Source organism: Nylanderia fulva, unplaced genomic scaffold (assembly GCF_048542155.1).
Source record: "Nylanderia fulva isolate GAGA-0341 unplaced genomic scaffold, ASM4854215v1 Scaffold11, whole genome shotgun sequence".
NCBI classification, from domain to species: Eukaryota; Metazoa; Arthropoda; class Insecta; order Hymenoptera; family Formicidae; genus Nylanderia; species Nylanderia fulva.
Window position 1 is genome coordinate 4,343,920 of NW_028189302.1, and position 15,056 is coordinate 4,358,975.

General features: G+C 42.5%; 1 protein-coding gene across 9 annotated transcripts in view; it reads right to left on the bottom strand.

Annotated features, from left to right (window-relative positions):
• The window catches only part of LOC114936804 (protein groucho), a 90,068-nt gene that overhangs the window by 37,248 nt on the left and 37,764 nt on the right, over nt 1-15,056 (bottom strand). For 5 of the 9 annotated variants that reach the window (XM_085486655.1, XM_085486647.1, XM_085486651.1 and 2 more), the window contains 2 exons: nt 8,841-8,939; nt 5,279-5,341 (listed from right to left, as the gene is read on the bottom strand). In XM_085486655.1, the coding sequence (XP_085342781.1) occupies nt 5,279-5,341; nt 8,841-8,939 (162 nt within the window). Of the gene's footprint in view, nt 1-5,278; nt 5,343-7,188; nt 7,253-8,840; nt 8,940-15,056 lie in introns of those variants that run through there. The other 4 variants (XM_085486648.1, XM_085486652.1, XM_085486654.1 and 1 more) reach the window with 2 other exon arrangements.

Sequence of the window (15,056 nt, forward strand, 5' to 3'; positions counted from 1 at the left end):
GAGAGAGAGAGAGAGAAGAGACGACTTGTATGCGAGCGCGCGAGCGCAGAATACACGTGTGCGTGTGAGTGTCGAGCAAAGACCGGTTTCTCGTAACATCGTTTCTACATCGTGTGTACAAGACTCAGAGCCGGGGCTCTGGCTTTAACTAATTCGCTCACCGTGCAGCGGTTCTCATTTCGCACGCATGAGATTTCCGGTCGTAAAGATTCGCGACGGAATAAACGTTCGCGCGTACTTAGCGAGAGAACGAAGAAGTTATTATTGTCGATATATTCTTCGCGAATGCTGCGTCGATGCGGTCACGCGCCGAGAGAGAGAAAAAAAGGAGCGTGTAACGACAATCGTCGAGGAGGAGAGGAGAAAATCCGACAGTTTGCGATTTTAACGAGCGTCTTGAATATAGTCGCCGGCATTATTCCCCGGCAGAATCAACGACCGTTGTGAAACGGACTTTATTGCCCGGGGGTCGTAAAAGAGCGCACTAAACCGCGTTTTAATATATCGGCGCAGCTACGACATCACAGTCGGTTTAGAGTTTTTCTCGCGGATACGGTATAAGGGGAACCGTAAATGTAATAAACGCCCGTTAAGACGGAGGTTAAGGGGAAAGAAGAGGAGGACCGAAACGCGGTCGAAGACGGTCTCACGCTATATCGAACCCGCCGAATGTTCGCCGACGTTCACAATTTTAGCGAGACACCCCGACAGTAATATATACGTATAAAAAAAAATATATACATATACATACATATATATCTATTTCGCGCAATGCGGTAGAATTATCGTTAATACTTTAAATGTGAGCAAATTCGTCTGAATGAATATTTTACGAGCCTGCTTCGGACAGGCCGTGATTAATTAAACCCGTTTGTTTTAATAATTCGATATTCATTCGGCGCGGTTTATCTTCGAAATTACGATTATTTTGTAAATTGTGAGCGCTACAATGTATATAGAGAAAATACAAATGTAGAGAGAAATTTGGCCGCGCGCACACGCTTTGCTTTTAAATATAAATTAATTCGCCCATATTTTTATTCCATTCGCGCTCACGAGCATTATCAATAAATTGCGAAATGTATATTTCAATCGGTTCTGTTCTTGCGAAAATAATAATTTCGTTGAAAGCTTGTAACCTACGTTAGCGTATAGGATAACGTAATTATATATTTAAATTCATCGCGATTTTACGCTAAAATGCCGCGAGAGGAAGAATAAAAAAAGAGAGAAAAGCGATTTAAAAATCTACTAGCGATATATATATATATATATATTTTTTTTTTCCCGTATTTCTCGTCGTATATTTTTCCGCTCCGAGATATCTTATATTTTTTTAAATAAATTGTCTTCTTTTTTCGCGTATTTAACGTCTGGAACTTAGCTCGGCTTCTTTCTTTCTTGCGTGGCATTTGGGCGGATTTACGGAGAGAAAGAGGATGACAGTTAAAAAGTGCAGACGGAGATTGTCTCGCCACATCGGAGTCCGTTTCAATGAAGTAATTGGCCTTTAATTAATAGACCTGGCGAAGGAGACTGTTGGGAGGTCAAGATCTTAATTATCACGAAACTAGAAACACTACTCCCGTGGTCGAGACATCTAATCCAAGTAGTGAAACAGCGTAAACAGGGGAAGACGTATAAATTCGATAACAGTATTTATCGAGAGACACTATCCATACTTTCAATATTTATACGCATTTCATCGCGCAATCTTTTTTTTATGCGCCAGTAGTCGAGAAAGAATACACTGAAAAAAATCCATGTACTTTTACATGGAAATTACTAGCTCAGAACTGGAAAAGTTACTTGCTTATCGTTGTAATTTTTTTTCCATTTGTTTTAAAGTGAAAATACATATTAATGTGAAAATACATGTAAAATATAGATAACATTACTATTTTTATGCAAAAATCATATGTAATTTTAAATTTACCATTTTTACTTTATTAAAATTTTATTTTATAAGTATTTATCTATTTTATTTATAACATTATTTTATAGCATTTATACATTCCTAACATTTCCTATGTGTAATTACATGTTCAGTGAAATATTTTTAATCTTGAAAATATTTAAGAATATATTTCATATGAAATTACATATAATCTGTAATCTTCCATGTAAGTATCAATATTGCATGATTATGCTGGGTCGGAAAAAAACCTAGCTTAATCATGTAATTTTACATAAATATTTTTTCCAGTGTAGCATCATCTCGGTGTGTATTTTTATTTCCGACGCGTCTTTTCATCTCTGCTCTTAAAGTCGCGGAAATAAATCGAGCCTTCACATCCAACTGAATTTTCATCCACTCACCAGAAAGCGGTGTGTCGAGAAAAGATTCGGATCGTTATTATAGCTGAAAACTTACTCCATTGCGGTACTCGGCTCCGATTCGCGACCGATTTGATTGTGCGAAAACGATTCCCACAATCTCTTTTCAATTCTCGGCCATCCGAACGATATCGATCACGATCGGTATCTACATACTCCCTCTCTCTCGCAAAGAGAGAGGGAGAGAGATCCTTATCGTACGCTCCGTCGTCCCTCAATGGAAATCGCTCCTGTTACGAACACACTTTAAGCGATGCCGACATCTGACTCTGACCGCATACGACTTGCAAATTTCGCCCTCGATGTAGCCCCGTTCCGCGGTCGATTCCAAGCTTTGATTTAATCAAGAAAAACATACCACACGACGATATATATATATATATATATATGTACAGGCACGAATGTAACTATTTACGCTCGCGTATTCATGCTACTGCGTAATGATTCGGTAAATTCAACGAGATGCGAAGGGCTTTTAATCCTCTCTGTCTCTCATCCCCCGAACACGCGCGCGCGATTTTCTTCTCGTACCCAATGTTATTTTTACATCTAATGGAGACGTTCGGGGAGAGTCACTCGACTGCGGCGCACTTCGCCAACGGAAACACGAAACGAAGGACGTACTTGTACTAATGTATGTATCGGGCGGTATCGAGCGAGCGCTCGCTCGCGATTCGCGTGCTCGTAAAAGTCCACGAGCTCTCGACAATTACACGAAAGAGTCGTAAAGGCGTCGTAGTACGGTATATAACGACTTTGTGTGTACCTTCGTCTGCCAGTCATCCTTCGTCCGATCGCTTTAGCAGCTGGAGATGCGCCGCGACGTCGCGAAAAATTCACGGGGAACCGTATATTATTATATTCTCGACTGACGTCCGTAGAATTTTCTCCAGGGAGAGGCGCGATTAAAAAAATTTTTTTTTGTTTCTTATTATTCTTTCTTAGGTTTTCAAATTCAATTTTTTATTATTTTATTTTGATATTTTTTACGTCAAATAAAATTGCAAATAAATTCCAGGGTTTATTCACAAGGAGAGCAAATGCCCTCCCATGTCGACTGTATTACTCTCGGTGGTAGTGATTCGGGAAAATCATCGTAATCCGACGACGAAGAACGATGAGAGGTCTTCTTACGAGGCGATTACCGAGTAAAAGATCGTAACGCGATACTTTAACCCGGTGTTCGCCGGTGGTCGACGAGGAGGGTCGAAGGATGCGTTCACGCAATCCGTACGGGTACCCGTAGAAATCGATGATTCGCGCGACCTAAAACCGTTTAGCCGACTGACGCGAGTATACCTACATACATACCTGTTGCTAGTTAACGCCGGCCTAAACTCGATACTACGATAAATTCTTGTTACGTCGGTAATCAATCATCAATGATAAAACGGCGCGATAGAACGATAGCGCAATAAATATGCTTTCGTGTGCTCGTCAATCGAAATTTGATTAAGTGCATTCTGCGGTTTCGTTATGTTTCGCGCCGACGTTCGTTACAGCGCGGTGAACAGAACAATAAGCGCCATATATGTATGTATATATGTAACGAAAGTGGGATAAAGTGTGATATGTATACACATTTAGAGGCTGTCACACACGCGAGCGCGAGTCGCGGGCCGATCGATCGCGCATCGGGGATAAAAGGGATCGAACGTAGAGCCTAGGCGAAGATCGATCGATCGTTCGATCGGGGAAGCATACCTATGGGTAACGCAGCTCTTGTACGTCGTACGTATACGTACGTACGTATGTACGTGAGACGATCGCACGATTAATCTTCGTGTCGGCATGAATCGGCGGAAGTGCCACGTCCACGCGAGAGCGAGCGCCGCGCATTTTATATCGAGTTATTTGCATCCAACGCGCGGCCGCGCGTTATAGGACTACGGCCTATAAATTATCGCGCGCGCCTATAATGCACGCTTCGCGAGGCTTTGCCTCAACAAACTTCGCACCGTAAACTTACGGCCGCGAATAGATGCGCGCGCGAGCGATTCCATCGTTATTTCCAGAGTGAATTTAGAAAACGCTCGACTTGGAAACGATAAATATTTTTCTCATAAAAGTCTTCGAGATATGTATGTACACTTTAATCTTTAGACTAGATCTAGATCTTATTTGCGATTTCCTGTGTGGACGGACGCACTATATAGGTAGATACAATTTGAAAATTATCGCATTACACGAAGACACGCGTTAAGATAAGCATCTCTATACGAACGTACACATATTTCTCATTTTTTTGTCTGAATTAATAGATGGGAAAAAATGTAGATGCCGAGATGTCACGGCACAACTGGCGTGAAATTAAAAGCCGGTATTCTTCGACCTCCCGCGAAGAAAGTGGTGCACCTCTTCACGCTTCACGGAGCTTAATGAAGACGCATACACGGTGACGGTGTATCGCGATAACGAAGATCTACGAGCGAAAGCAAGCCGCGACTCTACCGCGTCTACGTGTACATGTTATATACTCTCGTGGGACAAAGCCGAAAAACAAAGCCGGAAGAGGCCACAATGGCGAAGAAGCATAACGTGGCACGCGCGCAGGATGTAGCCCCCAAATTACTTTGTTTTATATCGCAAGACAAATATTCGTTTTATCGCGAGTCAGACGTCAAAAGATGTACACACTTCAATTTTTTGAAGCGTGTAATTTAAACGTGTTAAAGAATTAAAAAAAAGAAAAATTTATAAATATGTATTGATACATAAAAAAAATTACGTTTTAATATATCGAAATATTGTATCGTGGCGCAAATTTAACGAGAGCGAGCTAACCGTAGAATTTCGCGACGCTTCAACGCCAAGAGATAATAAATGGACTTTACGATGAGGATTCATCTTTAGGCGCGTTCCTTTTTTTTTTTTTTTTCCCCGACAAGTACGATTACCGTCGATTTGTTCTGCAATAGGTTCTGTAAGCTTGTAGACTCACCATGACGTAGTGGCGCTGCATCTCCGTCTTCTCCTGGGCGAGTTTCTCCAGCTCCAACTTAATACTGGACAGAACAAGCAGGAAATCACACGTGTAAGCTAAACATTAGTAAGTGCAGGCGACATTCAAAAGCTGTGGAGGCAAAATAAAGGAGAGCAGGGGAGCCTCTATATACCTTTCGCTTTAATAAATCGGGGGAGAGAGTTTTGCGGCACATTTCGGCCATATAATAGAGAACATAACGCCGGATTAACCGGAGGGGATTATCGAGACATCAACGAATCGAGGGGTCTGACTTGGGTTCCGTGGCGAATATGAGGAATGCGATATCATGTTTGAAAACGCGTCGTTCGATGTATAATAACGATTCGTTTAATCTATCCCGGATTTTTTGTTCGCACGTGCTCTCTTTTAACCTTCCGAACCGATTCGTTCCTTCCACGCCCCCAAATTGAGGGATATTGCGGAGGGGTGGTGCACAGCCAAGCCATTAAAAACACACAATTAGTGCAGCCGCAACAAACATTGATTATAATTGTTATATACTGGCCATTGTGTATATACGTGTTTGTGTGTACATATGTGTTTGTGTGAATATATATGTACGTATATTTGCGTATAAATTTCATCAAAGTGGATCGTGGAAAATATCGCGAGTGTCGCGATTGCGAAAGCGAATAATTTATAAAAACGCATTTGTGGAATTTACGTCGCGTTCGATTAACGAGGAAGCCGCGTATATATAAATGCAAACGATAGCGCGGCGTTAGACGAAATTATTATCCTCTAACGATAATTAAATAACATCTACCGCGAAAGGGGCGTAATCGCGAGAAAATTTGCGCGCTTAATCTGCCTCTCGTCCGGAAAGAAAGTTAATATGAAATCAATACGAGAATCGAGCGCGGGAGCGGCAGTGCGCAGGTTCATTAAGAGTTAATCCTCGTCGCGTCGCGCTTTTCACCGACGCGTTAAAGCGCATATTAATATTCACTTGGTCGACCGCACCGCGTGTATTATACCCGCGATATCGGAGAGCGGGACAAAGACCCCGTCGTCACATCCGCGGTGGCGATAACTTTTTTAACGACGACAAGCCCGCGCCATATTTTTGTTTAGCGCGGCTGCTATCCCGGTGCAGAGGGAAATAATCTCGCGGTGACGACAAAACCGCTTGTGTACCGCGGCAAATGAATGCGTTCGTATGCCTGTAACGCTCGAGTGCATCGCGATGCTGATGCTGCTGCTGCTGCAAGCTGCAACTGCCGTGGTCGCTGTTCCACAATCGCGTATATATATTTGGCGATAACACATGTGTAGCTGCAGCGTCTCTGTGTGTGATCCATGTTTTTCTCTCTCTCTTTTCGCAGTTCTCAGTATTTTCGGCTCGCTCGGGTCGCGATGATAATTTCACCGTTTTCGCGTTTTTCTTTTCTGTTATATATATATATATATATATGTATGTACGCGCGCCCACAACCCCGGAATTATACCTCTGACATTACTTTGCGGATACATGTTATTTTTCTTCTAATTGCGCTCCAACCTACGAGAAAAAGCAAGTTACAAAAGTACCTACGCGTGCGTTTTTACTATACATCGCGATTTCGGAGAAAATTCATCTCGCCGGCAAAGTCAAATCGGTTTTGTTTTTTATAATTTCCCGTCTCTTTCAGCTTCTTCGCAATTCGCTCGCGAAAATTGAAATAGCTCAACCACGACCGAGTGGATATCGCTCTCGAATTCACGCGCGACGAAAACGAATGCATTTTAATTCGGGAACAACGGCAGGGTGATTTATATGATTCTGTGTGTATCCATGTATATGTGCGCGTGTAATGTACGTGTATAGGTATATGTAAAACGCGCTGCCCCTTTCTATATACGTTCTCATCTTTCTCCCGGCTTACCATCACGTAATGCCTCTGTATCTCTATTTTTTCACTGGCCAGTTTCTCGCACTCCAATTTAAGGCTGTGTAAGAAGAACAAGAACATTAATATCCAGCAGCCCTCGAAATCGTCGGAGCCATTGTCTCTCCGCGCGTCATCCTTCCTCGCGACATTAAGTTAAAAACGCGCCGTATATAATACGAATGTGTATATATATATATATGTATCGCAAAAATAAAAATTCATCTTACTGCGTAAAAAACTTCAGCGACAAAAACAAACGGAATAAAATTTTTTTCATTATCGAGTCAGAAAAAAATTGCTTTAAAATTTCTTTCTTCTTTTTTTTGTTCTAGGAAAAAATTCAAAAGCCGCGTAATACCGGACGCGAAACCGTCCGTTAATTTGATTCGAGGAAATGGTAGAATGCGCGCTCGAGGTAATTCCGACGCGGCGTTTAATAATCGTGAAAGCCGAATCAAAGTATACGCTAGACGCGACGCAATCTCATCTATAAGGCGATAAATTAGCACGGTATTAACGATCGTGCTCGCAAGCGGCAACTCTCGTTACGCAAGCGGCAATACTCGCACAGTCGGAGAGTCGATTAATTATTTCAGATTGACGGCGTGCCAACGATTTACGAGACGATTTATCGAGAATCACGTTGCGCGCTTAAACACGCGCGATTACTACACACGTGACCGAGATATAGGCTCTCCGTTTCACGCAGTCGGACACGTTTTTACCTTTCCGTGATTAATATCTCAATCCGCGAAATTTATGGTTATTGTTCTCATCGCAGTGTTTCTAAATGTACAATTTATTTTCATTTAAACAAGTTGTATCGATATCGCTATTTTATTAATCATTTTTCTTGTCATACTTTACACGCGTTAAATCTTCGTATAAAACTGGAATCGATTATCCTTCCACGTATCACGATTCTACCAAACTCTGATTAGAAGAAATAATAATTGTATGCCAACGAGCGCTTTTTATCAAATCTGTCAAATGCGCGTGACGCGACGTCAACACGTGCACGCTATACACATAGACGTGGTGTCCAAACGCTCCTTCCTTCTCCGGGCCGTGCGCATACTTGGATGTACACAGCTTCCGGTCGGACAAACAATTATCTGCCTACGCCCGTCGTCGTCCGTGCGCGTTTTGCGCGCGCGCCTACGCGCTATTTGTACGCGCGCCTAATGGATACGATGTCTATAGGCGCGAACTCGCTTACTCCCTTCGACAAACTATTAATCGCTGAACGGAGTTTACATCGCGCTCAGCTATCCGCGTCGGGAAAATGTCTGGCTTTGCTGAGAAAACGGGGATCCCCGGATAATTTTGCTTAAAGTGAGATCGACGTAAATTTTGGGACAAATATCTCGACTTTTACTCAAAGGTATATCGATCAATTTAATCATAATAAAATATATCGTCGCGCATTCTTCAAGAGAAAAATTATACAAAAATTTACGTCGATAAAGAGGTTTCGCAGACAATGGAGACGTACGTTTTTATTATAATGTTGATTGAATGATTTGTAGTAAATTTACTTTAGTTTCTTTTTTTAATGTTATAAAAGAAATAAAATTAAATCATTACGTACATCCCCGATTAACTGCAGTTTATAATGTTTGTGGATATTAAAGAAAAGAAGGATAACTGTGGTACTGGGCCTGCAAGAAATTGAACTCCTCCTTGATACGATCGCAGGATTCGCCTACTGAAAATTTGAACGGCTGTCCAGGCTGCGGTGGACCCTGCAACACAAAAACACCATTAAATGTATCAATGCTCCGCAATCCCTTAACGCCATTAAAGCTCGTAATACCCCAAGATTTATTCGAGAGACTTTAGTCTCTCGTTTATTCGCGGGTAACACGAAATCGATATATTTACAGGGTCGGGGGCAAAAAATGCACTTATTGTTTTATAGACGAAAGACAACGCCGTATCTCATGAGAGAATTAATTTTTCTTTCTTTTTTTTTAATTTTAATCTATGATATATTTATATTCGTTTATTGTTTTATCTGCTATTAATCGATATTTCTGTATTCTTCGTACTAAAACTGAAATTTGAAATCATTTTTGCAGAGTTTCGCCAGATAATAATTTTAATTTTCCAATTTTGTGATGTTTATTTCACTTTCGCACGAAAACTTTGGTACATAATTATACTAGCAATTTTATTTATTAGAAACGTTAATTTTTCTAATAATTACATTTCTTATATATCTCATTTATACTGGATATTTGCATAATTATTTTTTTTATACACTACATTATATAAAACACAAACGTAACGATAAATAGAGGATAATGTAAAACTTGTTCCAAACAGCTCAACGAGTTTCTTATCGATTGAAAGAAAAGACCTTTAAAATCATGCTATTATTCTCAATCGAACCGGCGACCACGCTGCTATTTACGTTTGAGTTTAAGGATTAAACTTGTGCTCAACTACCTGAATAAACACAACTTTAATTTTAAAAGCAGCATGTCTCGTCGCAAACGTTATTCTTTAATTCTACACTTATATAATTTCGATAATCACTTACATAAGTTTATATTCGTCATTTTATTAAAAAAATATTGTTTAAATATATATTAATTTTGAATAAACAATACAAAACAATTCAAGATCGCTAAAAAAGACTAAATGTGGAAAACAGCGATTTGAAATATCTACTGTTTTTCAGCTCTATTAAAGTGTGTTCCAAAGTTAATTAGTTATATATCTATACCAATTATAGAATTCGATATCGCAAGATGCGTTATCTCTTTTTGCCGCGATGCAGTGTGCTGTAGCAAATGTCGACTGACTTTGGTGGCTGCTGTATCAGCGCCCACGAGCGTAAAAGCCACATTATTACCGGTGCTACCCACCTCCGTATACCTGTTAGTAATAACGTTACGAGCGTGTTATCGATCGTTTTGCACGTCGTGCCCCGCAAAACGGATACGCCACTATGGCCTCGTAAAAGCCGGAATAGCTCCTCCTCTCCCTTTCCCCCACGTCCGATCGTTCTCTCGTGTCGTACGATCTAGATTCCACGGCGGCCAAAGAATGCCGGAATCGCGGTGTTTCGTGCAGAAACTCGCTAACGATTCGCTGACGATCGCGACCGCGTAATGAAAATCGTGCCAAAACTCGTAAAATAAAGATCAACTCCCGGACGCATTATTGCGCTAATGACTTGTACGTGACATCGGCCAGTCCACACGGTACATCCCCAACTCGATAACAAAAATAAACATAAATGTTCAACAAATCGATATATATACATGTACGTATATATTTTCCTTTTTTTTTTTACATGTATAAATCTCGCGCCTTATTTTTTTATATTTCTAAAAAAATGTGTTCTATTAGAAACATATTTCTAATTTCTGTAATATTTTTTTATTTCTGATTTATATATTTTATTTATTAAACGAGTAATATTCTTTGCGAGAGAATAAGTAGCACGGTGTAATTCTCTCGGGCGCGCCGGTGTGTCTTAACGTGCGGTAGCCCTTTTGGAGAAGACCTTGTAGCTACTTGTATATAGTCACCGCAACGTGTTTTATTAATCTTCACGGTTTCAAGTCAAGCTACTCTCCCGACATGTGCATTATCGCACATGTATGTTCCAATTACGCCGGAGGATTTGCGCGCCAGGCGTGTAATATCTTTAAACGGCTCAAAAACCCGGGATGAGCGAAGCCGTACCAGACAAGGTTGCGCATCTTGCTTCCTCGCGGGTTTGCTTGAGCGAACACGCGGCATGCATATACATATACATACATTCTCCGTGATTTTTTTTAAACGCGAAGTTACACGCGAGTAGAAATTTTCTCTCATTTACCGAACATTAAGGAACGGAAAAGCAAAGTTAACACGAATTGGCGGACAGTCGATCGCAGCTAAATCGCTGATCCGATTTGTATGCGACAAGTCGCACGACGGTCAATCCAATTAATTTATCAGCTTTCGCTCCTACGGAACAAGGCAATGGACGTCAGACCACGATGCGCTGCTTGCCATTTTCCGGTGCAGCTCGTTAACAGATCGATACTGCAAGACTGCGGCTCCGAATCGGAATATTGATAATCGTAAAACAGATTTTTATTCGATTAATTGCATTCGCGATTCTTATAAATTATTACTCGCTGACATGACAAACAGAGCACAGCTATGCAATAAAGATGTGAGAATATCGAAAAAGTAATCTTTCATATTAATATATACATATACCGAAAGCACAGTGACGTCTTGTCGATAGACGGGCAAAAAAAAAAGAAGAGAGAGGAATAGTTCTCTCTCTCTGGGATTGTTTGCAAAACATTGATCGTTTTTACCTTTTTAATCGAACGAGGCTAACGATCGATGGCCTTTCGCGAGAGACGGGAAAGCAACACGCGCGATTTAGCGTCCGTCGAAAAGCGAAGCGCGCGCGAATTATGTCGTTTCGACGAATAATGAGAGAACGTAGCCGTCGCGCACGTCAATCAGTGTCCTTTACGTGTCGCGGCCGATTTAATTATCCGATAGCCTCCTCTCTCGCGCATCATCATTCCCCCCTGCCACCCGTCCCTCTCTTCTCACGCACCGCGCGTTTTTTTTATTTTCCGCGCGATCGAGAGCCCCGGCGCGTTCGCGCACGAGCGTTATTCAAATCGCGCGTTATCGTCCCGACAAGACCGTGAAAACGATAGCCAGGTCCGGATAACGACAAACAAGAATTGCATGGCATTAAAGCGCAACGACCGCGCTTTTATTGGTTTTTCGAGTCTCGCGCGCGACATTTAATACATCGAGGGCCGGCATGATACCGGATTGCCGTTTCGCAATATATTATCGCGAACGGCTCAATGGAGCGAGGAGGCCGCTCAATGGACGTTCGTTAAAGCCGACGACGGGCGACGTCGCCGTTTACGGACAACGCTGCCCCTGCGACAAAGAGGGATATAGAGGGAGAGAGAGAGAGGGAGACGACAACCCGGCCACGTCCTAACGCTAACAGCAACTAGACCCAATCGGTTGCGTTTGCAGCCACTCAAGTACGCTTAAGTGGCGCGTATCGCCGCATCTAATTACGTTACCTCCATCGATCGCGCCGTCCGTCATCCACTAGATGCCTGATTATCGGCACGTATTATCGGACAGGTTAACTGCTCTCTACGGTGTCCCCGCCTGTGAGATCAAATCCGTAACCAAACACCAGGCACGCGCGCGCTCAAGTGCCAAGAACATTTGCTCATCTCGAGATACGCTATAAACGGACTTGCATTAGTACGTCTAATGCAAGTTGAAATGCTGCTGTATTAATTAGACCTATGTCTATATTGGAGATATTCTCGAAAATAGAAATTAATCAAATTTATAATCTATTGTAATATTAAAAATCTTGAATGCACACGTATTTCGATTTACGCGCCAAGTTATTTTATTGAAAAAAAAAAAAGTATAAAAACTTTTATTAAAGATATGTCATTGACATTTGTTTCTAAAAGGAATAAAAAAAATGGGTAACGAATTAGTGACATTTACGACGCAAGATTCGAGAGAAACATCGATTTGTATCACCGGGAGCATCCGATATAGCACGCTAATCAAAGAGACGGTAGTCCTGAGAGTTGGTGGCCGGGCGTATACTCGTCCGCTTTACTTAGAGACTCTCGTGAGAAACTCGCTAAGCCATAGCGGGATTACGCAAAAGGACGACGCAAACACAGGGAGAACGGACGGGAAGAGCTTCGAGAGGGTCGGCGGTTTTCGTCGTACCGCAAAACCACCGACTCGTGGCGCGGATTCCAAAACCACCCGGCGACCAGAACCGACCGCGTTCGCCCTATAAGCGAACCTCCCTCTACCACTTTCCGTTATTCCGTGAGAGAGCCACTGGTCGCGAAATATCGTCGAAATATCGCGCCGGCCAGAGAATAGATATTGAAATACGCTTCATCCTCGTAACGATGTAAGTACCGTAATCTAAATTTCCTGAGAATATATTTGATATATCGCGCGCACGATAATCAACCGCAATCAACGATGTATATATATATATATATGTAATGAGATGCTCCGGTTTATAACATTATTTTTTACAATTTCCGCAACAAATTGGTCGAAAAACGATAACGTAAATCGAGATGCCCGGGTATATGCATACAAACCGATTGCGAGCTCGGCAAACCCGAGCACGATCGAATACTGAAATTATGCAACGCGATAACAATTCCTGTAATATCGCCAGACAATACGCCTCAAGATTTGCATGAGGTGCGGAATGAGAATACACGGAAGGAGAGAGAGAGAGAGAGAGAGAGGGAAACGGACGTACGAGCGGTTGTATCTTATTGATCATTATGATTATTCCCCGTAGCAGACTGCGAATTCGCCCCGAGACTGCGGGGCACGACCGCTATTTGCATAAGCAATGCATTTTGATTCGTAGACCCACATTGTACTCGGCACACGGGGAATGACATAAATAATGTATAGAATAATGATAGCGCGCGCGGCGCGCCGCGAAAGCGAGTCTCTATCGCAAAACGAGACGACGCGATTTTCGCGCACGTAATTCTTCGGTATGCTGAAATTGCGATGCGCCGCCGCGGCGCGGCGCATGCATTTCATCGTTCCTATTCTCGTTAACCATTACGCGCGCTATGTGATTTCCGCGGCGTGATTCGCGCGAACCACGTACACGCGTCTCGCTGTTCTACTCCGCGAATATACGAAATTTGTCAAGTGTCCCAATAAGGGGAAAAATATGTTTAATACATCAGAAATGAGGGAAACCGTATACACACACACAAAAGAGAATTGAGAGATTCGCGCAGTCTCTCGCGTATATACCTATACATAATTCTCGCTAAACCGTCTACTTAAATTTACGATAAGCATACGGAGGATTATAGAGCGTGGCGTATACAGAGCGTGGTTAATAAAAGCATTGTGGCGCAAGACGCTATTTCACGGGAGAAGGCGGTAATCTGTGCCAGCGATGTACCTATAATACGTTCTTTCGCATGTGTCAGTCTAACCTGTCGCGCGTATAGCTCGCGATGACGCCAAAGCGAGCTGAAAACATACACCCGACGCGCACATATACGCGCGATTCTCCGTCCCGACATAGGCAGGCGTTCGTGCAGATCGCTCGATAAGAGACGACCGCGGTAGTTTAACCCGCCGAGCAATTAAAGCGATACGATCGGCGCTCTCGCGAAATAACGTCACACCGACACGGCGTTGGATACGTGAATAAGCGTCACCCTCTCGTCTCGTCTCGTCTCGTCTCTCTCTTCCCGCACGCACACACACACACTCTCCGCAGTGTGCGTTTCTCTCTCGTTCTCTCTCTCTCTCTCCCTCGAATGCCGATGTATTTACACTCGAATGCTTTGCATGGCGTCTCTCGCGTGCGCACGACGCGACAACCACGACCACGACGACGACAACGATGACAACCAGCTGTGCACGCCAGAGATCGTTGCACAGGGGACTTAACTTAATAACACACGGATGCTGACGTTTATACACTCCGTTTTGCCGTTGGCAAATGTTGGCACGGCTGCTCTCTATCTAGGTTGACATTCTTCTTTTAAAACTCGATTGCGCCAAAAATGGTTTTTAAATCGTTTTTAAAGTTTCGATGAATAAAAAAATTGGGGAAATGAAGCCAGCACGCGAATTTGTCAGCGCTATACGATAAAGAGGGTGTATTATGTATGCAGCGATATATATATATAGCGAGATTCACAGTTGTCGCGGAAATCAAAAGGCGAAGAACCCCTGTAGTATTCCGTTGTATTTTGCGGAGATATTATGTCGGGGGCGCGGTAAAAAGAAATGTTGGACGTGACAGGCTCGAGGTGAAACACGAGATA